The 26,789-nt window shown below is 39.8% G+C and overlaps 1 protein-coding gene across 1 annotated transcript; it reads right to left on the bottom strand.

Annotated features, from left to right (window-relative positions):
• Positions 1-10,255: 10,255 nt before the first annotated feature.
• On the bottom strand, positions 10,256-24,377 carry ANKRD49 (ankyrin repeat domain 49). Its single transcript, XM_072402683.1, has 3 exons — positions 24,323-24,377; positions 12,229-12,519; positions 10,256-10,928 (listed from the first exon to the last, which is right to left on the bottom strand). The coding sequence occupies exons 2-3, from the start codon at positions 12,517-12,519 to the stop codon at positions 10,485-10,487; spliced, it is 735 nt and encodes a 244-aa protein (XP_072258784.1). The 5' UTR covers positions 24,323-24,377; the 3' UTR covers positions 10,256-10,484.
• Positions 24,378-26,789: the final 2,412 nt, after the last annotated feature.

Raw genomic sequence — 26,789 nt, 5'->3', positions numbered from 1 at the left:
AAACTTAGTTGATATCTGCATATTATGAACAGAACCATTTTTGCAGAGTTAATCTGAGGAAGGCGAAAATGGGGGAAAAAAATCCTTCTCAATTTAATTTTTATTTATAAAGTGGTGAATCTGACTGACTGACTAACTAACTATCCCTGGTGGAGAATCAGTTGCTGCCATTGAAGTACATGAGACCAAGATTCTCTACAAGGGAATGTTGGTCAAAGTCAGATTCACCACTTTATAAATAAAGCCACAAATGTGTTGCCATGAAAAGTTTTCTGTGCCATGTGGCCTACGTTTAATTTCCCCAATATTGCCATATAATAGCTGGGAATGGGTTTTATAGTTGGATCAACTATCAAAATGCTGCCACTTGTGTGATGACACTTGCAGACAATGCTCTTCCTGACCGTGTCCTTCTAAGGTGCAGCCTCTGGACACTCCAATCAGTCCCAACAAGGAGTCTGTTCACAGAAAGCTTTGTAATGCTCTAGTTAACCAGATTTTAAGGTATTAGACAAAACAGGTCCAAAGTTTCAGACATTAGCCAACAGAACCCAAACTAGAAAGATGAGGGCCAATAAAAGTTTGCTGCCATTTGCAACAAAGTTGTAGCAATGGTGAAAGAAGTTATAGGTAGGTAATGGACCACCAGAGCCTGGTGCTGCACAACTTGGTTCTTTGTCACATAGGTTCCACAGGAAACTGAGCTGCTTCACCACCAAATCCAGGCTACAGTGTAATATCGGGACAACAGAATAATCTGGAAAATTAGACCATGTCTCAGTGCCATGATCTGAGACCAACTTTAAGACAGCTGCTGATCTCCATTGCCTTATGGGGATAGGCAATACTAGGGTTCTTCGTAAAATGCAAAGGACTCCTACAGGAACCATGCCACAACAGTCCTGAACAAGACGAAAACTCTTTAGCCCATTTCACTGGACTGTATAACAAACTGAGCTCTTAAGAATCTGGAAATGCCTATGGGGTCTCCCAAAACATCCAAGGGCATAGTAACCTCCCTGGGACACAGACTATTTAAAGAGGTACTGCCCTATTCCCCACTCCCTGTCCCAAGAACAGCTGAAATTAATGGCAACTATAGGATAAGGCTTCTGGTTTATTACTTGTACAGACAACAGAACGAGGTCAGCAAAACTTGGAGCGAGGGAGCCAGGAAAGGAGAGCTGGATTCCAGTATTACCAAAACATCCATAAATCAGTCACACATGCCCACTATCTCATGGGTTAAGCACCTGCAGGACTTTGACCTTTCCATAAACGCTAACAGACTTTTGTCTTCTGGCCACCCGTATATTTGCATAATGTCATGAATAAAGAGCCATAGGTACTTAATGATTTAGTCTGTTGGGTGGGAGACCTTCTGAGTCAGAGGACAGCACTGATATTCCACCTCAGCAGACTACATTGGCAAATTACTACAATTGATTATGTAAGCTTCATAATTCTAAATTACATGATCCATTGTTTCCTAATAGGGCTTTTGGTAACTTCTTAAAGCCATGCTCAATCCTTCTTACTTTACACAATGTTGAATCAATATACTAGAGTATTAATATTAAACAGGATTTATATAGCACCAACATATTACACAGCATGCAGCCAGCAAAGAGGGGCAACACCTGACAAGCACACTTTAAAGGGTTGTGGACCCTATCATATTATTTGTAATTCTAACATGTAGTGTAACTATGCCCATTTTTTAAGTTTCACAATTATCAACTTATTCAAATCTAATGTCTGTCCCCTGTACAGAAAAACTCAAACTTCATCCATAGCCACTTCATAAAGTGTCCTCTGCTAGGTATTCTATGCACTCTGCACTCCCAGTTCAGTCCAATGGAGACCGAGCATTTGACACTCCATTGGAATGAGCTTAAAATGCATCATACATGGAACTGGCAGTGGAAAAACTTCTGAAGTGACTGCAAAGTACAAGGTCAAACAGTCCACATTTCTCTGGATTAAGTAAAGGAGAGAGAACCATCAGAAATTAGAACATCTGTGATAACTAAATACAATTAAGGTTTTCTTAAATATCTTTATTACCTGTTGACTTTGATGTAAATGCAGTGAGCTGATATCTTTCAATGCCAGTTGACTTATTCCACACACATTGCTCAAGAACACCCAACACAATATGCAGAAACACATTGTTTCCAGTTTACATTAACAGCCTACCTTGATGTACAGAGTGAAAATAAAAAAAAAAAAAAAAAAAAAAATTTAAAAAAAAAAGCTACATTTTAAAAAAGTGCAATCTCAAGTTGTACATTCATCAATTCATGAAAAAAAAACACATACACACACCTTTTTGGAGATCTTCACACCCATACCAGGAGCTGTTTCACCACTGGATCAGCACCAACAGACTTTACCATCAGCCTCCACAATTCTCACACTAAAGACCAAATAAAAAACCTAAACCTCATCTATAACTCAGACACGCATCAAGATCTCCTCTGCTAGGTATTTTCATGCATTCTGCACCCCAAGTCAGTCCAATGGATGCAGAGTATTGGACACTCCATTAGATTGGCTCCGGGATGCAGCTTACATGGATCTGGCAGTGAAACATTTCTAAAGCGGTTGCATGGCCCTGGCAAGACCACATTTCTCCCAATCAGCAGTAGGCATGTACAAGATTGTCAAAGAAATCTGGAGACCAGTGATATCCAAATAAATAACTACAGTGAAAATGCAATTAGTTTTAAAACAGTATCCAGAGGAAGTAAAGAGGATTAGGGGAAAAAAAAAAAAGCTTACCTAAAATCTTTAGTCAAGAGCTATACTTCACACGTTTTAGAGGGGCTACTTACATATCCTCCATATCATACGGTGCATTAAGGTTTCCCTTACATATAGCCATTGCACTACCCAAATCAAAATCTACACAATAACCACCAACTACCATCCAACCCTCATGGTGCTCTTCATTCTAACACTTCTTTATAAACAGGATGAGCCACCTGGTCTCTTATATTGGGAGTGTTTGGTTCTGAACACCTGAGTCAGATTGTTGTTAACTCTCCCACAGATTGCTCAGTAATAAGCCAAGGAGCCATAGCCAGCATGTTTTCCATATTACATCACCTGTGTGTATGTCAGGGGGTCATTTGTTCTCATCTGACATGATGTAGTAGTATGTGGCGTTTATTTCTGGGCTAGAGCATTATTTTATAAAAGCATCAGTTTAGACTTTTCCATTCTGATCTGCTGTACATGTATTTACTTGTTGTGGTGTCATTTATTTTACATGAAACCACATGTATTGTGATATGCTATGTTGTTAAAAATGCTGCATAACAATTTTTTTCTGGCATTGTTGTAGATTGGTCCACCCTATTACAAAATAGAACCGCAAAAGTTTAAAAGCTTACAGTATATGAGAACCTTAACCACCTTGCAGTTAAGCCCGACCTTCGCTCGGGCAAAAAAAAACTGCAAGGATGGTTAAGCCCGAGATTTTGTACATCCATACTTACCTGGTCCCCCTGTGCTCATCCAGCGTCGTCCTCCATCGATCATCGTCCGCCGATCGGATCACTTTTGGTACAGAAATCTAGACCTCAGTGTAACGCTCAGGAGGTTAAAGGTAAACATTTCTCATTTGATCTGTTATATTTTGTTAAATATACCATTTATATTGTTTTGTTATATTTTTTAATAAATGCAAATTATTGATTCTGCTGGAAATGTAATGAGCTTTCAGTGCTTTTTGCATGCTGAGAGTTATCGGTTTTTGTTCATTTGCATCATAACTGTTGGGCTGCGTTGCACAAAGAAGGCACAACACAATGATATTGTTTATAGTTTATACCAACACTAAATATTAACTGAGTGAAAGTTTGCACTAGGTGAAAATGGAAAGTGTTGCCTTTAAATGAGGTGCAACACACTACAATGTGTCATAGTGCAGTGCACATTAGGGAATCAGGAAAAATGTTGGTTTCTGCTGTGGACAATAATACCAATAAAAAACTTTCAATCAGGAAGGTCATTATTACAGAAAAAGATAGTCGATGTCCATTCTGCAATAATTCCTCCTGTCTGCCTGATGGTTTCAGGAAACGGCCAAAAAGCTGAGCTGAGCATTCTTAACTTAGCGTTGGTTGCCAGACTACTTACCAATATTGCCTTCCCGCTTGCCAGTACTGAATTACCTCCTGCACACTTGCATGGGAGTTAGGGCATCTCAAACTGGCCAGTTAGGATGGTTGAAGAATGTATCCAGGAAGAAAAGAAGGAAGAAGGTGGTGGCACAAAGGAACAGGGCCAGGTAGGTATAACTGGTTTAGTTCCAATTATAATTGAATTTAACGTAACATCCATGGTGTTATTCCAGGTTTAGCATTGTTCACAAATCCCTATGTGGAACACAATCCCCCTTTTGTGATGAAGAAGGAGACAAGGTGGTATTCTTCAGTCCTCAGACATTTCCTGAGCTAAGGTGACTCATTCGGTGACTTCATGGACGCAGTACAGTGTCTTTTGAATTGTCATAAGTGGGAATGTGCTTTTTCTTACATTAGGGCTAATACAGACAGATTGCATGGGTAGTGTCCCAATTTAAATGGCTTTTCCCCCACTGTAGAGGTTCCATGAAAATTGTTTCAAGGGTACTTCATGGATAAAAAGGTTGAGAAAGACTGGTCTAAACATGCAACTATAAAAGGGCTGCCATGAAAAGCATGTTTATATTCAATCCCCACACTACTATTAATGCCATTAACAGCTGTCAAAATGACAGCCAGGAACTTTTATGTATTGCATAACAGAAACAGCTGTTAAGATGCACCACTCCTATGTAAATTGACATTGACAGCGGATAGCTGGACTGGAAAAAAAATCAGAGTCAGAATTTGAGTTGGAACTTATATTATTATTTAAAGAAAGGTTTAAATGGCCTAGATTTGGCCATTTTTTTCATCAGTTTTCCCTGAATACCTTTAGGTAAAACAAGACTTAACATTCAACATTTGGTTTTTGACATTGTTAATTCAAATAATACACACTTTGGGTTCCCCATAGAACATCTACTAATTTTATTAGTATTACTACCACCTTCATTGTTATTGTAGTTTACACAGCACAGTCATGTACAGAGGTATACGTAACTACACAGGAGAAATTCAACAGCACCATAGTCAACTCCCTATCAATACAGACAATTGCTGATCAGCCAGTTTCCTAAAAATAAAAACCTTACCCTCACTGGCGGTCTGAATATATAAATATTTTTAAAAGACAAAGTGGTACATTTAAAAAAACGTATTATTTTAAATTTCCCGCCTGGTCCCACCCCAGCCGCACGCTGTGTCCCATGCCCGCTCCGCATCTGCTTCCCCTGTAGGTATCGGGTAGGCATAGCCAGGCGACACAGATGCCGGGCAGGCATCACTGGAGGATGCTGTGGAAATGTGGGGACTAGTGTTGATGTTCGAATTCGGGTTGTCCCTATATTCGACCCGAATATGGCTGTTCGAATTCGGGTATACCCGAACCGAATTTTGCTGCATTCGACAGCAAAAATTCGGGAGCAGAGCTGTCAGCATAAAGCTCCGCTGATTGCTCTGCTCCCTGAGGAAAGGGAAAGCCTGATCAGGATTTCCCTTTCCTCAGCAACTCAGGGAGCAGAGCAATCAGCGGAGCTTTATGCTGACAGCTCTGCTCCCCTGATCCTGGAGCCAATACGAGGGCAATAGAGGTTGAATGGAATTACTATGTCCATTCATACCTCTACTGCTCTGTGATTGGTCTATTTCTCAGCCAATCACAGAGAAGTAATGAATTAACATAGTATTTCCATTCATTGCCCTCCTATTGCTTGCGGTTACAGCTAACTGAAGGCACCTGCTTTCAATTAACTGTGACCGCACAGTTCCCACGGTCCAGGAATCCCACAATGACATTATGATTCATAATGTCATTGTCGGATAACCTGTAAAAAATAAAAAAAAACAAGTTTAAAATAAAAAAACACATATGAAATAAATAATTTAAGAAAAAAAAAAAAGTTAAATTACACAAACACACACATTAATAAAAAAATTTTAAATTAAACCTTGTCCTATTTTTTACTTATATTTTAACCCATTCAGGGAATGAGTAAGAGGATGTATGTACCCCTGTACTCATTCCCCAGGGTGGGGCGGTGGAGATCTGGGAGTCTCCTTATTAAAGGGGGCTTCCAGATTCCAAAGTCCTGCTAAAAATGTTTATAAAAGCCCCCATTGTTTTCAATGAAAGCTTTCATAAAAGCTTAAAAACGCTTGAAAAAGCCTCCATTGAGTTCAGTGGAAGCGTTTTCCCGCATTTATCCAGCGTTTTAATTTTTTAAATGTTGCAAGCAACGTTTAAGATAACGCTCAAAAACGTGCCTGAAGGAAACGTCCTGGTGTAGATTAGCCCATGGGAATGCAGTCCGTGTAGACTAAAGCTGCATACACACGTCCAATAATTATCGTTAGAAACAACCGATGAACAACCGATTGGCCAAAAAAAGGGACCAAGGACACCGACGAACGAGGATTGTCGTTAGAAAATGAACGACCGCCACGGTGGATCTGATTGGCCGACGATCTTTCACTATCTATCATGTGTACGGTCGTTCAGTGATCGTGCATGTTTCTGCGGTACACTTTCTCCTTTACATGTCCCTCCCTGCATCGCTCAAACGATTGTATCTAGTGTGTGGACGCTGTTGGTGGATTATATATGAACAATCATATTGTTACAGCATGTACAGAATAGTGCATAATATGATTGTTCAAGTATAATCGTGCATAATCGTTGATCGGTCGTAATCGTTCATTTTCTAACAATAATTATTGGAAGTGTGTACCTAGCTTTAGCCTAAAATTGATTTGACAGGTGCTCTTTAATCTTCATGTGAAGTCCAGAGGTATGTAATAGTGTTATGTATCTTTTTATGTATCCTTTTACAATGTATCTCTTTAGAATGTTTCTTTTTATGTATCCTTTTATAATGTATCTTTTTACATCTGTTTGGAGGCTGTAGAAGCTCTACACAGTGCTGAAACAAACCCGAATTTTTCTCCCATTGACTTAAATGGGATTCGAATTCGACCACCCGAATATTCGGCCGAATAGCTGTCGAATCGAATAGTGAGCTATTCGACCAACACTAGTGGGGACCAGGTAAGATTTCTAATCCCATTTAAAATTCCACCCAGCGTGTGGCCCAGGGTTACCGCTTTTGATACTGAAAACTAACCCCGAGCCAAACTACCGCCATTGAGGTTAAATCGAAAGCTTTGTTAGCAATATAAAAAGGTTTGGCAATGGGCAGGAGCATTTTACAGCTATACAAATGCACAAAATACAAATTTATTTATAGCAATCAGATCTAGAAATTTATTCATGTTCATAAAATCCACTTTTTTTTCCTGCAAAGGAATTGAGGCAATAACACAACATTTTGAATGATTGCTTTGTCAGTAAGAAGAGTTTGTGACACATTTATGAAAATATGTAACATAGTGTTTAATTAAAGCAGCATCAAGATATTTTTATTATTTATAAATGTATTTACAGTATAGCTGGCACACCTAATAAATGGTGCAAAAGTCTATAACTTGCAGAAGTATTCCAAGACTTAAATTTGTTTAAATTATTTCTGTGGTTTTAGCTGTCATTAAAATTGTGTTAAAATTTAGCTGTCATTAAAAATTAAAATTTAGCTGTCATTAAAAATCCCTCCACCAATGTAAAAAAACACTTAAATCCCAGCTTTGGGCAAGATTTTAGTAGTCAGCTGTGGTGCCTAATCTCCTGAGCAGTAAGTGCATGCAGTACCTACTATAAATTGAGGGATAAAAATAGGCAAATGATAAAGCAAACCAGGGCAAAGAACTGGTAACCTAACCTCTAAATAGGTATGGTTTTGGGTTAGGGCAAACTAAGGACCCCAACTGACCAAAAGTCAGGTGCAGGGAGCTGGAATGCTGTACATTTGTAGTCTCCACATGAAATTCGTCCGGCGCCCCAATATAAGATTCTGGTATACGTGGCTGCTCGGAATAAACTCCTGTGAACATGCATAGCAGTTACCTTATTCCAGCCTGGCCAATCAAGATGGCTGATCCCAAAGCCGGAGAAAGACTGAGTGAAGATGACTGCATAGGCGACAGAGTAAAAAGAGGTAAATTTAGATTAAAAAAATGCAGAGAGGTAATTTTATTCTTTTGCAGAAGAGACATCACTTGTCTTTTTTATAGTAAAGAACCTGCCTGCATGCAATGATTAACTTTAGTTTCACTTTCAGCTCCCCGCCCTAGGTGTGAACCTGCCCTCTAAAAAAGTCCTGAAATTCCTGACAATACCAAAACTATACCTCCTATTATGCCAAGCATTTACCTCCTATTATACCAACCATTATGGCTAACAACTCAATCTTGACCCTACTGGTGACTGCCATAAAGAAAAAGATTGCAAAGCCTAGCTGTAGTAATCCAGTGTGCAGGGGAGGCATGATGAAGCATTGCATTGTCCTGTGCCAACTCCCTAGCTTCCCTTTAAATCTAGTGCATCTACTTGCAAGTTTTGGACAATAGGGCACAAACATGGTGATGTAAGTGTGGGCAGGGATAAAGCAAGCCACAATACCGATGCCAGGATAAAAAATATATAGAGTTACAGGGCCTATAAATGATTGTCACATGATCAAGCCAAATATGGCCAGACTGGCAAACAAACATAAATTGTTTATGATCACACTGGATTGCATTGTAAAGGTATTGTTATTAAGTTATAAAATAATGCTGAAATGGGAAGGTAAAAAAATAACCAGTATCAGCCTGCATGATTAGGCGATAACTGACCAACATCTTCTGCTATCAATCTCTAGGAATTGTCTGATAAAGTTTGTGGGATGTCATACAAGTAATATTTTCAACCCTCCTTAAAAAATATAATTTTTCAATTTATATTGATACACTAGCAAGATATCATGCAAATGTTTCAGATTATGTACAAAATTGTCTACTGCATACGATACACATAATATTAGATAGTCCAAAGTGTTGGGTCATGTGGTGCTATATAATGGCAGCCCAGATCAGGGGTAAATTTCTGAGAGACATGGAGTTTCTTTACCTTAAAATGAAGAGAACACTTAGTGCCAATGCTGGGTTTTCCATGCACCTTCACATTACGTGACTAAGCCCAAGCCAAACATCACTTTCGTAAGAGATGGTACACACTTTCCTCTGATATTTACTCCAAAATAACAAATATATCACTCATTACTGTAGGCAGTGTGTCGGTAATATGGCAGTGTGTCGGTGACTTGGCAGTGTTTTGTTATGTTCAGTAATAACACACCGTAAAAAGTGGATTTCTGATATAAACTCTTAAGTTGTAAAAGCCAACTCAAGACAAATCTGTCTGAAGAACACAACTGCATACAATACATACTTTTAAATTGATCTGGTACAGTAATTTTTACAGTGAATCAATATTAACATTAACATAAGCAATCTGACCCAAGGAATTATAAAGACACCAGATATGTCTGTTCGTGACATGAAATCATTCCACTAAAGTCATGAATTTTAAAACTCCAAAACTGCAATAAAATGTATTTTGTGAATATTGACTCCAATCCCAAAAGTCAGCATTTGGCTCCAACACTTCTTAGCTTTTCTTACCTTCTGCACCTTTTTATTATAAATAGCAGCAAACAGCAAAATGTAGTACTTGGGAGAGGTAGGCCAAGTACTAGTTTCAGGAATTTCCAACATGCTTTGTACAAATAAACACTCCAATTTTGCTTTTGACGGATGGGATCAAATTTCTGTTCCAAAACACATGTGAAAAATTTTGCTTTCCTGATGTTTTTTGATTTTTCAGATAGAACGCGATCAGAATTCCAATTGGGTCAAGTTTGTATATATAACATGACTTTTGTACTTTTAATGTATAACTGATATATCCTTATGTGATTAGAAATAATTCAGCAATGGTGGCTTATGTCACCTCCCTTGTTAAATTAATTTTAAGGTGCTCTGTTTTTTAACCAGCCACCAGGAATGTAAGGTTACGGAGCAGTCTGTGCTGGCTGAGAGGGATGTCTGGATCAAAGAACTTACTACCTTGATAAATATTTTGAAATATAAAACAATTGATATAGACCAATTTGCTTTGTGTTTGGAAATCAGCCTAACCTTCCCTTGAACTGATTCTCTACAAAGTTTTCTCAGGTTAACACTTTAAGTTGTCTTTGGAACGCAAAAGTAAATAAACTGCTGACAAGTATTATTACTAGTGTAATGAAATTGAACCAGCTAAACAGAAGACACTTGAGACAACTAATCACAAGCAAGTTAGAAGAGTAATACATGCAAAGGGAGGGGGAACCCTTTCCACAAATGTACAATATTCACTAATTTCACTGAACTGGTCATCATTTCATAAAGATAAATATTGCCAAGTTTTAAGAAAGATTAAGTCCAATATTCGGTCATTTCAAAAAGGTAGTGAAACACGTCAGTCCGTCGGGCAATCTCCTGAGCCGTTTCTCCCACATTGTTAGTCAGATGAGGGTTGAGGTAGCGGTTCATAAGAAGAAGCTCCATAATCTGGCGGCTATCGCGGTTGGCAGCAGCCAGGTGTAGGGGTGTCAGACAGCCTTTAGTTTGTGCATTAATATCTGCTCCATGTTGGAGTAGGAAAGATGCAATGGCAGTGTTGTTCCATTTGCAGGCGCTGTGCAGTGGGGTCCACCCGTCCAGTGTGACTGCATGAATGTTTGCTCCCTTTGCAATCAGCTCCTGTACGACATCTAGGTGACCGTTGTAGGAGGCTCTGTGCATTGGTGTATACAAATCTTCATCAGTCACATTTACAAGATCTGGGTGAGTTGCAAGGACTTTCTGGACGGTTCCCAGCTGAAGAAGAGAATAAAACATATACGTATATATATATATGGTAATATAAGAGAATAGGAATAATATAAGATAATAAGAGAAGTGCAAATTTGTTTTCACTTAATTTCATTATGGTTATTTGTATAGATAGTACATGAAGAAGACCTCTATTTAAAACTATGATCGGAGGAAATAACCAAATCCTGGATTTTGGCAACTAAACAAGGACTCTGGCTAAACAAAGATGAATATTAAAAGTGTATAAAAAAGCTTAAATAACAAAATTAGTTTTTGCTCCAATATTTACTCTCAGTGCAAAGATTTCACCCACCGTACTTTACCTTAAGCACAGTGATTTTCTGCTTTCTATTCATATCAACATTGTGCTTATTCTGACAATATAAACTCTGCTGTATATTGAACTACAGAAGACTGATAGCGGGTGAAAAGTAGACTCTTACACTGTATTTAAAATCCATTTAATGATGCATTAAAAAACACAGAGCTATATGAATGCGTGTCAGCTGCATGGGGGGCAAGCTCTAGCTTCGAGGTCAAAACATATACAGGAGGCAAAACTGTAGTATAACTAAAGTGTATACTAAGTTTAGCTCTCCCCGGAAGAGTTGTCAGGCTGCTGTCACTGACATCCCACTCCATACCATGCCCAATCTGAGTAGCTGTATGATGATGACAGCTGGGTGGATTTTCCATATGCAAAATTCTATTCAGAAAAGTGCTGCTATGTCTGTTCAAACAATGCAGGCTTAATCACAATTTCAAAGACTGCAATTGCTTCTGATGAATATCTGTGCTTGTATCCTCGTGCTAGGAACTTGGAAGGGTTGCCATTCATGAAATTAGGTTTGAACTGTATGATCAACCACTTTATGCACCTAAATTTACCTCCTGAGACTACCATCTGCACCCTTAAGGTCAACTCATAGGTCAACCTTTGCAGATGCATGTAGCACCACCATATTATGGAAAGATGGTGCTGCAGGTAAAGTCTATGACTGCACCTTTTGGAATCAATAAAGCACAAGAACAAATGGGCCCTACATTTTTCAACATTGCAAATAAATAGAGACCTCAAATATGAGCACTTCATAAATGACAACCTCCAAGAGAGAATTCCAATTTGACTGTTGGACAACCAACTTGGCCTTCTTACTATTGTTCCCAACTAAGAAGCAGTGCCCACAGGAAGACTAACAAGTACCTTCTTGGGGTCAAACAATCATTTTTGGACAGACTTTCCATCTGCTATATTGCAGCTATATAAAAAGTTAATAAATAATAAATGTTCACAATTCCATACCCTGTTATTTTCTGCAGCAAATAGTAGCAAGTCTTTAGGATTATGCTGCAGTTGAGTCTCCTTGGTTTGGTACCACTCCTCTGTCTTCTCCTCATCATCGTCATCAGATTCTCCAGGCCATTGGCTCTGGGTTCCAGTTGGAATCAAGTGTCTGTGGGTTTCCAGAAGTTCCAGCTGATTGAAGTCATCAGGAAAGTGATCGAGTTTCTCCTGGGCTTCTAAGTCATCCTCTGGACTCTCTGTTGCTTTGCCTTGGGAGGAGGTGACAATGTCCTCCTGTAAGCTGGTCATCTAAAAGTCACAGAAAATGTAAATTGTTAATGTGCTTCTTCAGCTCTTCAAAGCTGGTGACACACAGATAAATTATATTATATATTAGATTTACAAACTGGCAGCTACTTAGTATACAGACATAAAAAGAATTGGTTGTGCAAGGTTCTAGCTAAGCAATCTAAGTAAACTGAATTTGTGTCAGATAGGTCTACAAAATAATTTTTGGTAAATGCAAAGGAGTCTAATAACATTGCTGGGCAGGGCACAGAAGCAACAATTTTCAAGGCAACTTAACCACAATGAAGACACAGCTAGATCTTCACATTCTACACCAGCCATTTGTTCCATGAACTCCAGGGCTCCTCCAGGTACCTAAAGGTTCCGTGAACTGTGGCTGAATGAACTCCAATTTGATGATGCCTGTAAAGTTCTGGGGCAACATCAATTGGTAGAGCCAACTGCTTGCCTCTCATGATTTTCTTAGTTATTATTAAACAGTATTTATAAAGCGCCAACATGTAATGCAGCATTGTACATTAAATAGGGGTTGCAGATGACCGACAGATACAGAAATTGAAAGAAGAAAAGGAGAAGACCCTGCCCAGAAGAGCTTACAATCTAAGAGGGGGGGGATATGAATTGGTGGGAAGTAGTGAGGGTATTAAGAGACAGAAGAAGACGGGTTGGCAAGTTTTAAAAGATAGGCCTCTTTTAAATGAGCAGAAAGTAGAAGCAAGCCAAACAGGATGGGGAAAACCATTCCAGGGAGTCTGGGGGGGCAAACAAAAGTTGTAGGTAAGCGGGACAAGAACTGTGGAGGGATTTGAAGGCAAAGCACAGGAGCTTGAATTTGATTATCAGGTGAAATGGTAGCCAATGAAGAGAACTGCAGAGATGCAGCAGAAGAGTGGTGGGAAGGATAGATAAATTTGGCTGATGATAAGAGCGTGTACAAGGAGTTTGGTGGTCTCTGGGGACAGGTAGGGGTGGATTTTGGATGTTGCGTAGGTGAAAAAGACAGGACCTGGAAATGTTCTGAATATGAGGGGTAAATGAGAGGACAGAATCAAGGGTGACGCCAAGACCAGGCGCCTGAGGGGAGTGCAGAATAACAGTGTTGTTAACAGTTAGGAATCTGTCAGGGGGAGATTTGGAATTTGGAAGGATATGAGACTACCAAGAGAGGAGGTGTACAGAGAGAAGAGAACTAGTCCAAGGACTGACCCTTGGGGAATACCAACAGGGAGGAGAGTGGGCGAGGAGGAATTACCATTGAAAGAAACTTGAAAGGAACGGTCAGACAGATAGGAAGCAAACCAAGAGAGAGCAGTGTCACAGATACCAATGGAGCGCATGATTTGTATTAGAAGAAGCGGGGTGTCAAAAACAGTGTCAAAAGCAGAGGAAAGATCAATGAGAAAGTGGAGGGAAAAGTTGCCTTGAGACTTAGCTCTGATGAGGTCATGGGCCACTTTAGTAAGGGCTGTTTCGGTGGAATGGGCAGCTTGAAAACCAGACTGGAAAGGGTCAGAGAGTTGGTACTCAGGTAATAGGTGAGTCTTTTATGGACAAGGCGCTCAAGAAGTTTGGAAACATATGAGAGAAGGGAGATAGGACGGTAGCTAGAAGATAGGTAGGACTCTAACGAAAGTTTCTTCAGGATAGGGAGAATAATGGCATGTTTGAAAGCGGAGGGGTATATACCAGTAGTGTAGATCAGGAAATTAGATCAAGCGAACAGGTAGTAGGGAGGCTAGTGAAGATTTACAAGTAGAAGTGGTGGGTATGGTTGGAGTAGCACGGTGAGCAGAGACATCATGTCTGATTTTGTCAATTTTATCTCTAAAAAAGGTGGCAATGTCTTGGGCAGAGAAGGTAGTAGTGGGGGGAGCAGGCTGGGGCTTTGGAGGGAGTCAATTGTTGTGAAGAGACTGCGTGGGTTGGAATCTTGAAAAAAACAGTGGAGAAAAAATGTTGCTTTTTGACAGTGAGTGCAGTGTTGTAGTCTGGCTTTGTATTCCATGAAGTCAGCGCTGAGGCCATATTTCTCCACATCTCTGCTGCAGGAGTAGTTTTTTGTAGAGATCTGGTGTGACCGTTGTGCCAGGGTTGGGGGTAGCAGGACGGGGGTAGAGGAAGGTGGCAGGGGAAAGCTTTATCCAGAGCTGGCAGCTTTATCTGGAGATTAGATTTTAGAGAGAGAGATGTACAGTTGTGGTCAAGGTTACAGATATCTCTCTGCCATTGACCAGGTCTGGGATGTGGCAAAGGGGGGCAGGAATTAGTTAGGTTGAAGCTAAGGAGGTTGTGGTCAGAAAGGGGCAATGGCAAGTTATCAAGGTGGTTGAGGTTGCAGACTTTGGAAACAATCAGGTCTAAAATGTGTGTCCTGCGATGTGTGTGTGGCTGTTTATGTTCTGTGTGAGTGAAAAGGAGCAGGTAATTGAGAGCAGTTTGGCTGGAAGGATCCAGGAAGGATGGTTGGAGTCATCCAATGCAACATTAAAGTCATCATGGATGGGGGTGGGCAGGTCATGTGAAAGAATACGTGGGAGCCATAAGGGAAAGTTATCCAAAAATTAAGAAATTGGGTTAATGGGGGGGCGGGTCTCTGTGAGACGACAACAACAACAATGAGGGGGACAGTAAAGACAGACAAATTGCACTTCAAAGGAGGTGAGGGAAATGAGAGAGGGCAGGGTAGAAAGGACTTTTTATGTAGATTTAGGGGAGAGAATCAGTATATGGCATTCTTTCCACTGGCCACCTATTTCAAAAGCCTTTTGTCCCACTGACCCCCCAAAAACTAGGTTTAAGTACGTCTTGCATACAAGAACAAAACCACACTACCTTAGGAGCAGATTCAGCACCATAGTTCACTAAGGAACCTGACGCAACCAAAGCAAAAGATGTGACTCCCGGTTGAAATTATTCACCTCAAAGTGTTTCTTACAATTAGCACTGTACAATGTCATACAATGGGCTCTTTACAGAAAACCCATAAATATTATAACAAAGTATTGAACCGGACATTGACAGCCAAAGCCGGGTTTATCCCAGGGACCATATCATAATCCTATAATAATTAAATTGGGCAGTAAACGGCACAACCTAAATACTATGACAATTGTTTTTACAAAAAAGTGAATCTGACATTTACTAGAACATTCCCTGGTGGAGAATTTTCCAGTTTCTATTTGTTTCAATGGCAGTCATTTATTCTCCACCAGGGAATGTTTCAGTGAATGTCAAATTCATTGCGTTAAAACAGATCTTCATACATCTGTTGAGAACTGTGATGTACAACCACAAGATGTCAGCATTCATTCATTGAATGAATCCGTCCCTCCTAACCTTCATCATTTTTACAGAACAGATTCTGATTCTGTGATTTTATTCATATTAACACAAGAGGTTGATAAAACGATGCTGTCTGGGTAAACAGGACCAACCAATAATCCCAGCAGGCAGAAGCTCACATTTTTAGAATAATGACATTTTTAAGAAGAATTTACATTTAAGATTTCACGATTACACATCACACCATTGCCAGGACAGCATTGGAGATAACAAAAAAGAAGACATACAGATAGAGAATAATCACATCTGTGTATAGATATATTTGGGTGGTGCAGTGCTGTTAGAGAACTATGATCACCCATAAAAAAAAAAAAGATAATAAAAAAAAAATTACACACACAAACACAACCAAAAATACCTCAATTTCAATTGACATTGCATCGTGGCAGGCACTTCCATCCAGCCAACGGAAGCAGTGCCCACCATGTACATAGTAACTATGGTGGGCGCAATTTTTTCCACCAAATGAACTGGTTTGTTGAATGCCAAGAACGTTTACTGAACCCATAGCAAACCTGTATGACTTCACTCATGGGTGTCACATACCAGTTTTTCAGGGCATCCTGTAATTTACAAGAAACTGTAATATTATTCTGATTTTATATTTCAATGCACCTCTTAATCTCGGTCTTCTTCCTCTCAGTCTCTGCCTCTCTCTCTTTCTTCCTCTCAGTCTCTGCCTCTCTCTATTGAATAACCGTGTAAAGTTTCCAGCAAATAGGCAAACTCAAAACATTTCCAAGTCAAGGAACAATGGGTGTTGGTTGCAAAGCAAGAACATGCCTTTAAATATTACAATAATGTACTAGGTGTTGTTTGACATTTTTGTCACTTTGCCTCTGTTGCTTGCATTGTTTTTAAGCACCCCATTCGGAATGGATGATTTCTTAGGAAATGTAACTTTAAACCCAAAATCAAAAAAACACACCTTTAATCCTGCAGATCCATCGGGAAGTTTCTTCATTTGGGTCTTGCGTCGTCCCAGTATATGTCTTCGGTCCAGTGCAGAAGAAGCGCCAGGCGGCAACATCTTCTTCTCTCTTCTTCCTGGTTCTTCTTCTTACATCACCCAATCTTACACTGTGCAAGCCCAAGATCGGGTGACGTAGATGGGGTGGAAAATTGCCAATCACACCGCGCATGTGTAAGGTCAGCAATTGTTTTCTTCCATTAAAAAAAGAACTCCTTCTGCACATGCCTGAGATTAGGACAAAAAGGGGAGGTGACAGAAAGGAGTGACAGAAAAGCAGTTCAGACAGAAAAGAGAGGTGTAAAAAAAAAATAAAACATTAAAAGAGCTCACATTTTTACAGCAAGATAATTTCTTATTAAATTATAATTTTATCGTATTAAAAGAAGCGTAGACCTAAGAGTCATAAACTTGAACAATGAAGAGAGGGCAGAGGAGGGCAACTCAATTAAAAAGGGAAAGAGAGGAGCTCAGCTTTGAGAAAAAATTAATTGACCTGCATGTAGAGAGAAGAAGAGATAATTAGGGGTGAAAATCACCTATTCTAATCTTTGAGGCAATGGCAGGCAGAATCATGAACTTTGTGCTTCACTTTTTCACACATATTTTGAAGCTGTGGGTTTAATGGATTATATAGAGAAAAATGTGGTTTTCTCAGATCTTAATAACCTCAGATCTGGGTACTGAAGCCTGCATGCTATGTGATGTTTTAAGTGAGATAAAATCGGCATTTCTCAGTTCACAAAGTACCCAGACATCATTAATGATGGACTTTACACATGTGAGCCTGGTGCTGGGTGAAAAGGCTGACCAGGAAAATAAAGAGAACAAAAAAGGGGAGGACTAAGCAAGGGGGCTACCAATGTCACTCTTACCCAACAAGTCTTCCAACTCCATATCTTGGTTGGCATCAGTGATTGCTGGTTGCCATTTTTGCATAATTTTTTCCAGCCTTTTCCATTGCTGTGATTGGATAGCGGAGGAGCAAGTAAAGATTAGAGGCAAGGACCGTAGAATTTGCCACTAATGGATCAGTGAAGGAACACTTAGCAAGAAACACTGGCAGCCCCTCCTGCGGTCACAGGTGACTCCCACAAGCCACAGTGGGTAGGGAAAGAGAGATCAGGTTCCATCCAGGAGATCTATAAAGTTTTGCTGGGGTGCTATTTCTAGTTATACCCCTGGTACTGTCGGTTTGTGTTGGGACACCCCAACAACCCATCAATGACACCCTGCTTATGAGCAGTTAAGTTTTTGGCTCAGATGAGCATATGCTTTGTTTGTGTTATGCCGTAGATTTGCTGTACACAGCCAACTTGAAAAGAAACTGTGCTTGTCTGCTGCCTGGCTGGATAAAACTTGCTGGACAAACCTACTTTTGCTGTACATGTCCAACCACTCGGCTGTTTTTGGGTCGTTCTTGAAAGGTTAGGTCACAATACAGGGGCCACCACCCACCTACAGTACTCTTCCCCCCCCCTTATTAAATTATAATTTTATCGTATTAAAAGAAGCGTAGACCTAAGAGTCATAAACTTGAACAATGAAGAGAGGGCAGAGGAGGGCAACTCAATTGAAAAGGGAAAGAGAGGTGCTCAGCTTTGAGAAAAAAAATGAATTGACCTGCATGTAGAGAGAAGAAGAGATAATAGGGGTGAAAATCACCTATTCTTAACTTTGAGGCAATGGCAGGCAGGATGATGAACTGTGTGCTTAACTTTTTCACACATATTTTGAAGCTGTAGGTTTAATGGATTATATAGAGAAAAATGTGGTTTTCTCAGATCTTAATAATCTCAGATCTGGGTACTGAAGCCTGCATGCTATGTGATGTTTTAAGTGAGATAAAATCGGCATTTCTCAGTTCACAAAGTAGCCAGACATCATTAATGATGGACTTTACGCATGTGAGCCTGGTGCTGGGTGAAAAGGCTGACCAGGAAAATAAAGAGAACAAAAAAGGGGAGGACTAAGCAAGGGGGCTACCAATGTCACTCTTAAAAAATGATTGAAGAGCCAGGCCGCAACATAACAGAACTGAAAAAGCGAAAGGGGTCTTCTTAAGCCATTTTTTATATATGTTTGTGTATTTAGATTATCAACCTCATAAAACTTAGACTAGAAGAGAGAGGAGCAGCACAAGGAACCGGTCAGTTGGAGGAGAGATGAGCTAGGTCCAACACTTGTCCATACTTTGGAAAATTTTCCACTTCCCTATAACAGGCTGGCAAATAGGAGTTAAGTCCCGAGTGGAAATTGGTTTATAGACAATCAATAAAACATGCAGGAGATAAACATTAAAGTGAATCCGCCGAGTGCTTTGCAAAGCAATCCTTAACTAGGTGTCCTGAGTAAATACAGTAAATTGCAGACATATTCAAAAGTCTTTGCAACTATATACAAGAGGCCAATATGTTATATCCATGTAATCACAGAAAAATGCAGTGCTGCATTAAAAGCCTTGTAGGATGTCAATAGGTACTGCAACAAGGCTGTCAGAAAAGAAACAGCTCTATTTTCTGATTTGGTAACAAGACAGCTGTAGAAAAATCAATGCCATACATATACAACTTTCTAAAGTGCATATGACTTCAACTTGTTCTAAATGAAAATGGCAGTTTTAAAAACTTACCCCAAGGTTTAAAGTCAAATGATCTTTTAGTATAAAGCACAATTATACTCACCTCCCATCAAGCAATGCAACATTTGTGATCTGACCTAGTATGGAAAAGCCCCTAGGGACTCTGAGTCTTTGTGACTTTTGAGAATTGCTCCACAGTATCTGTATCCACACAGGGATGCCTGGTTTTTAATGTCTTTTACTGCTTGTTAAAAATAGGCAAATTTTGTAATGTCCACAGTCTAGGGCAGCGGAACCCATGGTATCTTCCAGAGGTACTAGGGGTTCCTTGATCAATGGCTCACTGGGCAGCAATGTAAGAGGCATTCTTCTTACTGACCACCATGCTAGTGTACTGTGAGCTGTGCATAAAGTAATTATAACAGAGGATTCCTAACACCTGAAAGCTATTTCAAGTGTTAACCAATGTTAAAAAGGTTGGGAAAGTCTAGTTTAGGCACAGGTCCACTTATAGCGAATCACTTCAACTAGTGTAAGAAAGATTACACACTGTGATTCTACTACAACCAGGGTTCCCTCCTCACTTGCAACTTACTGTGCTCCACTTTCCTTCGTTACTTACCTCCATTATCACGAAGAAGTTACTCTGATGCATGAATAGTAAACTGATATTTCATGTCTTGTTATGTAATATACTTCCTTAGCTTTTACTTGTTGCTCTGAACATTTTGAAATTGAAATTTTAACCAAAAGCAGGCAAAACAAACCATATACTCACACATAAAATGAAGTATATTTAAGATTCATTTTTCAGTGCTAACTTTATTCTTTTCTTCTTTATCATTTTACTAAACAGTTAGAAGCAAGGACAATAGAATGTTAGGTAACAGGTCTGCGCCTTCCTGTGTAATAAACCCGGTAATGAATGTAATAACAGCCAACAATTTAATTTGTGCTTGAGCTGCTGGACTATCAGGGCTTACCCCCTCTTTGTTTTTTTCTAGGCAAGGGTCTTTGGCAATTTGAGGCAAATTACATTGAAACAGAAGGTAGAACAATGACTGACTATGGATAAGACCTTGCTGTTTTCTGGCCTCTTTCATGTAAAAAGTCATTAAATTAAATGACACCACGTTTACCTCATTATCCCTTGCCAGCCGTAGGATCTCATCAAAAGTCACAAACGAGTCATTCCCACGTATAGCATCTTTCTCCATGTAGCCCAGGTGAATGTCAGTCGCCACCAGGATCTTAAATGTGTCTTCATCATCTCTGTGGACAAAGAAGATTGGTGACTCAGTGTGATTCAGGGCTATTATTTGTGAACACAAAAGACTGCACTATTCTTACATAATAAACTTGTATGTTGCAAAAGAAAAAAAGAGCTTTCTGCATGTTTAATAGTACATTTATAAAAAAAGTATGCAATTATAATGAATCAAAGGCGGCTTTGATAAATATGGATGCAACAAAGTTCTATAGCTTTCTATATAACACTCCATTCACCAAGCTTTAATACAAGAATATGGCTAGGTTCAAACAAAAGGCTCCCAGGGAGTCATCAGTCCATGTAAAAAAAAAAAAAAAAAAAAGTATACAAATTATCCTATAATGCAGGGTTTTTCAAATGGGGTTTCGTAGAACCCTAGGGCCGCTATCTGTAAGGGTAAAATGGGCACTGGGCATCAATCTAAGTGCTTTCTTCCAAATGGCCACCATGCTAATGTACTGTGAGCTGTGGATATAGCTAATATTAAAACACATTATTAATACAGTGCCAACTTATTGTGTAGCGCTGTACAAAATCCCTAGTCATGTCACTAGCCAAGTCTTTAATACTAAGGTAAATTTGGGGGGGGAAGCCAATTAACCTAACGGCATGCATGAATGTGTGAGGAAACCGGAGAACCCAGAGGAAACCTATGCAAACACAGGGAGAACCTGCAAACTCCATGCAGATAGTGTCCTGGGCAATATTCAAACCTGGGACCTAGCACTGCAAAGGCCAGAGTGCTAACCAAGACCACCATGTTGCTAATTAATAAAGAAATGGCTCTCTGACAACCTGAAAGTTATTTAAAGGGTTTATCCGTGTTAAAAAGGTTGAGAAATACTGCTATAATATACAATATGATGTTTGTGATACAACCCATAGCAAAGTTATGTGCATTTTCTTGTTATGCAACCCAGAGAAAAAAGTAACAATCAACTATCCAACTCATGTTTTTAGCTTTGCTTTAATTGGTCTAAAACATATATGAAAATCGAATTGAATGCCCCTACCTGAGTCCCACACACAGGGCCAAAGTTACATAAAATCCAGTTAATGTACCAGTATCCTCTGGACTGTGGAGAGAGAATTTGCAGCACCTGCAGAAAACCCACACAAACACAGAGATAAATCAACAAAGGAATACATTATATTGACACTGAAAATGAATGTCTTTTCCCTGCAATGAACATAGAGAAAAATGAATTGATCTAGAGATTGCATAATATAATAAATCTTACACAAAAAAAAACAACACAAAGCAGCAGCTGACTTATGTTGAAAGAACAAGATACGTAGAGTTACATGAAACGGAGGCACAGAGGCAGCTAAAACTGTTTTCACAAAGACGTCTGAAAAATAAATTGCCCATATTGTGCTGCTTTTTCAATAAACAAGATGGAATTATTTAATATCACAGATGGAATAAATCAAGAAAATCCATCTGGGTTGGAAGTAAATGATCCATTAAAGTGGATGACGGTAAAGAGGCTCTGGAGAATCAATTGTCAACAGGCAATGGCAGACTTTATAAACGTACCAAGCTTGTCAATGGGGAGAGATAGAGCTCAGAAGTGCAAGGACGAGAACAAGGAGTATAGATATGTGGCTTGCTCTTCATCTGGGGCATTTTTTTTTAGTCAGGGTTCTGTTGATCTCTTAGGTTTCACCAGAGCTTGCTAGGGGTTCCATGAGCAATAAGCAATCTGTTCCACCAATGATCTGTAATAACTTGAATAGTTATTTAAAAAAATTACCCATATTAAAAAGGTGGAGTCTTGCTACTGGCGATGTGCATGGCCAACCTGTCAACTGGATAACCATTCAGTAGTTCATAGGGAACAAACTGCACATTTTTATTCTTCCTTCCTTCTTGTGATATTTGGCCACCTTGTGATTCCTGCGCACGAGTTCATTCAGTCCCGGCAAATGCAGGAAATGCCGGGATGTGCCAGGTTTTCTAGGACCAACATTGAGCTGTGCTGCTTTCTGCAATAATGCCCTGCCGGATCCAACAATTTTAAGAATAAACATTTAGGTAGTGTTTCTTGACCTTTTAACATGGGGGAACTCTTGAAATAACTTCCTGGTCTTCAGGGAACCCCTCCTATAATTACCATATCCACAGCTCACAGTACATTAGTGTGGTGGTTAGTAAGAAGACACTGTTGGCCATTGGGAAGAATGTCATCCTTATAGACAGCCAAAACGATCATTGGTGTCACCTAAACTGACCTGAGAGGCACAAACTGCTCATTGCTCAAGGATCCCCCAGCAACCTCTGGAGGAACCCTGGCTAACACTGGTCTAAAGTTTTGTATTGATTAGGCATTTCATTTTATTATTTTAGATTTTACCATTTGTGTTTGACCATCTACTACTCTTCTTGTAGCTCACAGGAAGCTAGCTGAGAAATGACATGTGTTACCAGCTCTGGGTGCATATAGACAGGAAGTGACTGCAAAGATGCTGCACGAAGCAGGAGAAATAAAAGAAACATTATGTTCAAAAAAAATAATAATACGCAAAAAAAGTATAAGGCTGTGTATGCACATTCAATTGTTGCTGGAAACAATATTTCATGGCCTTTGCAGCGCTAGGTCCCAGGTTTGAATCTCGGCCAGCACACTATCTGCATGGAGTTTTCAGGTTCTCCCCGTGTCTGTGTGGGTTTCCTCCCACATTCCAAAAACATGCAGTTAGGTTTATTGGCTAGAATCTAGACAATAATAATGTCATATGACTGTGGTAAGGACATTACTTTGTGAGCTCCATTGGGGGGCAGGTAGTAACATGACTATGGACTTTGTACAGCGCTGCGTAATATGTAGGTGCTATATGCTGTGTAATAAAAATAATAATGAATGAACAAGCACTGTACATACAGTGCCATTCTGTACTATGGAGAAAGGAGAACGAGTGGCACTGTCATTTATAGATCAGTAATGACAGATCCAACGATGTCGGGCCTATGTACATGTCACATTCTTGCCCGAGACAAGCTCGACCGGGCAAGAATGATCTGACGTGTGTACATAGCATAACATGGTACATCATCTAGTTAGGCTGTTGGTGCACTGTGGTGTAATTCATTCTGAAAGCACATTGTCAGCTGACCTGCAGTGCATTGTACCCCAACCTCATGTCCTAAGTGTTGCAAGGCAACAAATGCAATGCTTTGATCATTTAATAAAACTAATTAAAATATCAGATCTGGCAAATACACATTAATTTTCCTGAAACGGTAACAATGCATCCTTGGAATTCTAACATCTTTGAATCTGATTGATTGGTTGTATGGAACCAGCATATTGATCACAATTCCTTCCATGTATGGATGTTATATATATGACACATACAAACCTTTTTACATGCTAAATATTGTATTTACCTTTAGAGTTGTGTATGGAAAAGAGGGAAAACATTAAGGAAGGAGATACTGAGCAAGAAGAAGATGTCAGATATGATGGCAGAGCATGCAGACACATCTGATACAAGTCATGTCATTACAATACACATACAGACAGTGATAACTACATGTATCATACAAATAATAAAGACGACACACACTATAAACCAACAATGTATAGGCAGCTCCAGCTAGGAAGCAATCACAATAATATCACAGGCCCTTCCTCACCTTGCACACAGCTCAGAGTCTCTTCTGTATGCATAGCATAAAACTACACTTCCCAGCATGCTTCACCACAGTCCTGCGCTTCCTCTTCCTGAATTACATACAGTTCAGGCGCTAGAGAGAGAGTTGTGATTGTCGCCAATAGGTGGCCATTTTGTGTAGGCTTCTTGCCACATTACTATGGAAACTTGGCCTTCGAAAAAATGGACGTTAAAGAATGTGAAATGAAAAAAACTAAAGACGTAGTTCGAACTATCCAGGATAAAAGATTTGTATTCGATTTTGATAAAGAATGAGGGTAAAACGGCTTCTATGATTGTGAAAAATTATCTGTGTTTTTATTAAATGTCTATGTTGTAGAGTAAATAGGAGCAGTTAGTGAATGTGTAAGGATGTAGAGTGGTTGGTGCAGCGCGGGGCATGCTGGGAGTGGTAGTTTTGTGTGGCGCTTCTCGCATGCTCACATTTTCCCGGGATCTTGCAAAGCAAGGTGAGGTATTGCTGCAAGAGATTCTCTGTCAGAACTTGTTTCATGCTTACTGGATTTATTTCTAGATGTGAACAGCTCATACTGACTCCTGACATGGCAGCTGCATGTATTTTCATGTTGGGAAATCCTACTGATAATGTGACTCAGTAAATCTGCAGGGGAACCTGAAGCCCCACATTGGGGTGGCAACACCACCTCCTTTCAGGCTTAAATAAGGATATAAACTTTTCTTACAATGTACCTTGGTAGCACTGTGAGTAATAACCACTTACTATTTTCAATTATTCAACTTTCAACTATTTTTTAACTCCTTGTTTTAAATCCGTGCTGCTCATCTCCTGCAGCCGCTTTCTGATTCTAGCAATGGCTGCATGGCATTAGTCAGGTTGGATTTTCCTAATGGGTGACAAGAGTTAACAATGGCTGCCTAATGTGCGTTGAAAAAGCTGCATATTGCCAGTTTGACAACCAGAGCACAATAAGGCACCACAGGCTAAGGACTCTTTCAGTCTCGCGGTGTGAAACTGGCTGAACTGGATGCTCAGCAAACTGCTGCTATGTTCCTGGGGGCGTCAAACCAAACCACAGGTAAACCAGATTTCCATGTGGCTGCAGTTTTGGTCCAAATCTTTAAAGAATATCTGCAAAGCCAAACGTTTTTTTGGGAACCGTGCTACGATCTGCCTCAACTGCGGCCATGTGCAAAAATTCCCTTGAATATGAGAGTTTAGGATTGCTTTTGGACCTGTGGCAGAACATTTGTATGAAATGTCCATAAGTGTTGTCACCCTATAGCAGGAAGTAGGAGACTGATAATCGACTAATAACCTCACAAAGCAAAGGAAAGACAATATGCAGCAATACGCTAGACGTTAGTTATTGAGTTTAAATGATAAAGGAAGGAATATCTATAAGCATAAGAACTTCTTTCAGGTTTGTGTCCCATCAGAAACATTGGATCATTCCACTGTTTTTGTTCCTGAAATGATTCAGTGATGGATTGCTGAAACCAAGGAGCCATAAATCTGCCGTACCCAGGTGTCATGTGATCGTGTCAAAAGTGATACCACGTTTGTAATCCCCAGTGACAAACAATAGACGAACTGGCCATTTGGAACAAAATTCCACTGCATAACAATACAAAGTTGCTCCGCTTAATCCGTCTTGCAAGAGGGTTCCACTCAGTGAGGTCAGAAACTCATCTGAATTCTGTAATTAAAGCGTACCAAAACTCTGAATTTTCACTTTACATAAAAGGGTGGACAACCCTTTTATGTAAGGTAAAAATTCTGTTGTTTGTTTTTTCAGTGCAGCATCGGCTAGGTGATCGGGAATGAATAGGAGTGCAAGGCCAGGCATCCCGGGAGGCCCCTAGGTGCTCCTGCGCATGCCCAGATGCTTTTGCAGCATTTTTGCGCAAAGGGAAACATTTGTCGATCTCCAGATGTGCAGTGAGATCGGCAATTTTTTTTTTCCATCCTACATCACCTGATCTGGCACCTGGGTCGGGTGACATAGGAAGAAGAAACGAAGATAAATTGGGAAAAGGTTAGAACCCCCGATAGCTAAGTACTACTGAAAATGACAAAGCACTGAACTGGAATTTGAAGAAGGTTCTGAAAACATCATTTGATTGTTGGAAGTTGTCAGCTCTCTATATTATCTGGTGGGGTCCCTGAGAAATGAAGCTTGTATGTAGAGAAAGGGTTAGAGCGCCACACCATGGATATCGATAGGCAATACTTTTCAGAGCTTACACACAAGCCTTCATTCCAAATTCAGATTTCCTGATCTGCAAACCTCTCCCTTAATTATCTTGTTAGAAATTATTATTAATATTAAAGTCTGTTGATAAACATAAGCATTATCAGTGCAGCAATGGCACTGGTGAATGATCCCAATATAGATTTTCTGTAAAGCAATTTGTGCCCCTGGCAGACTCTGATCCAGCTTTCTCTATTTGTGTCAGTTTTAGCAAAA

Source organism: Pyxicephalus adspersus, chromosome 1 (assembly GCF_032062135.1).
Source record: "Pyxicephalus adspersus chromosome 1, UCB_Pads_2.0, whole genome shotgun sequence".
NCBI lineage: Eukaryota > Metazoa > Chordata > Amphibia > Anura > Pyxicephalidae > Pyxicephalus > Pyxicephalus adspersus.
This window is presented reverse-complemented; position numbering and strand designations above follow the sequence as displayed.

Coding starts and splice junctions, on each gene's coding strand:
- ANKRD49 (XM_072402683.1), bottom strand. CDS start 12,519: ATGACCAGCTTACAGGAGGACATTGTCACCTCCTCCCAAGGCAAAGCA. Junction 10,929..12,228: donor TTGCTGCAGAAAATAACAGG/GTATGGAATTGT, acceptor TCTCTTCTTCAG/CTGGGAACCGTCCAGAAAGT.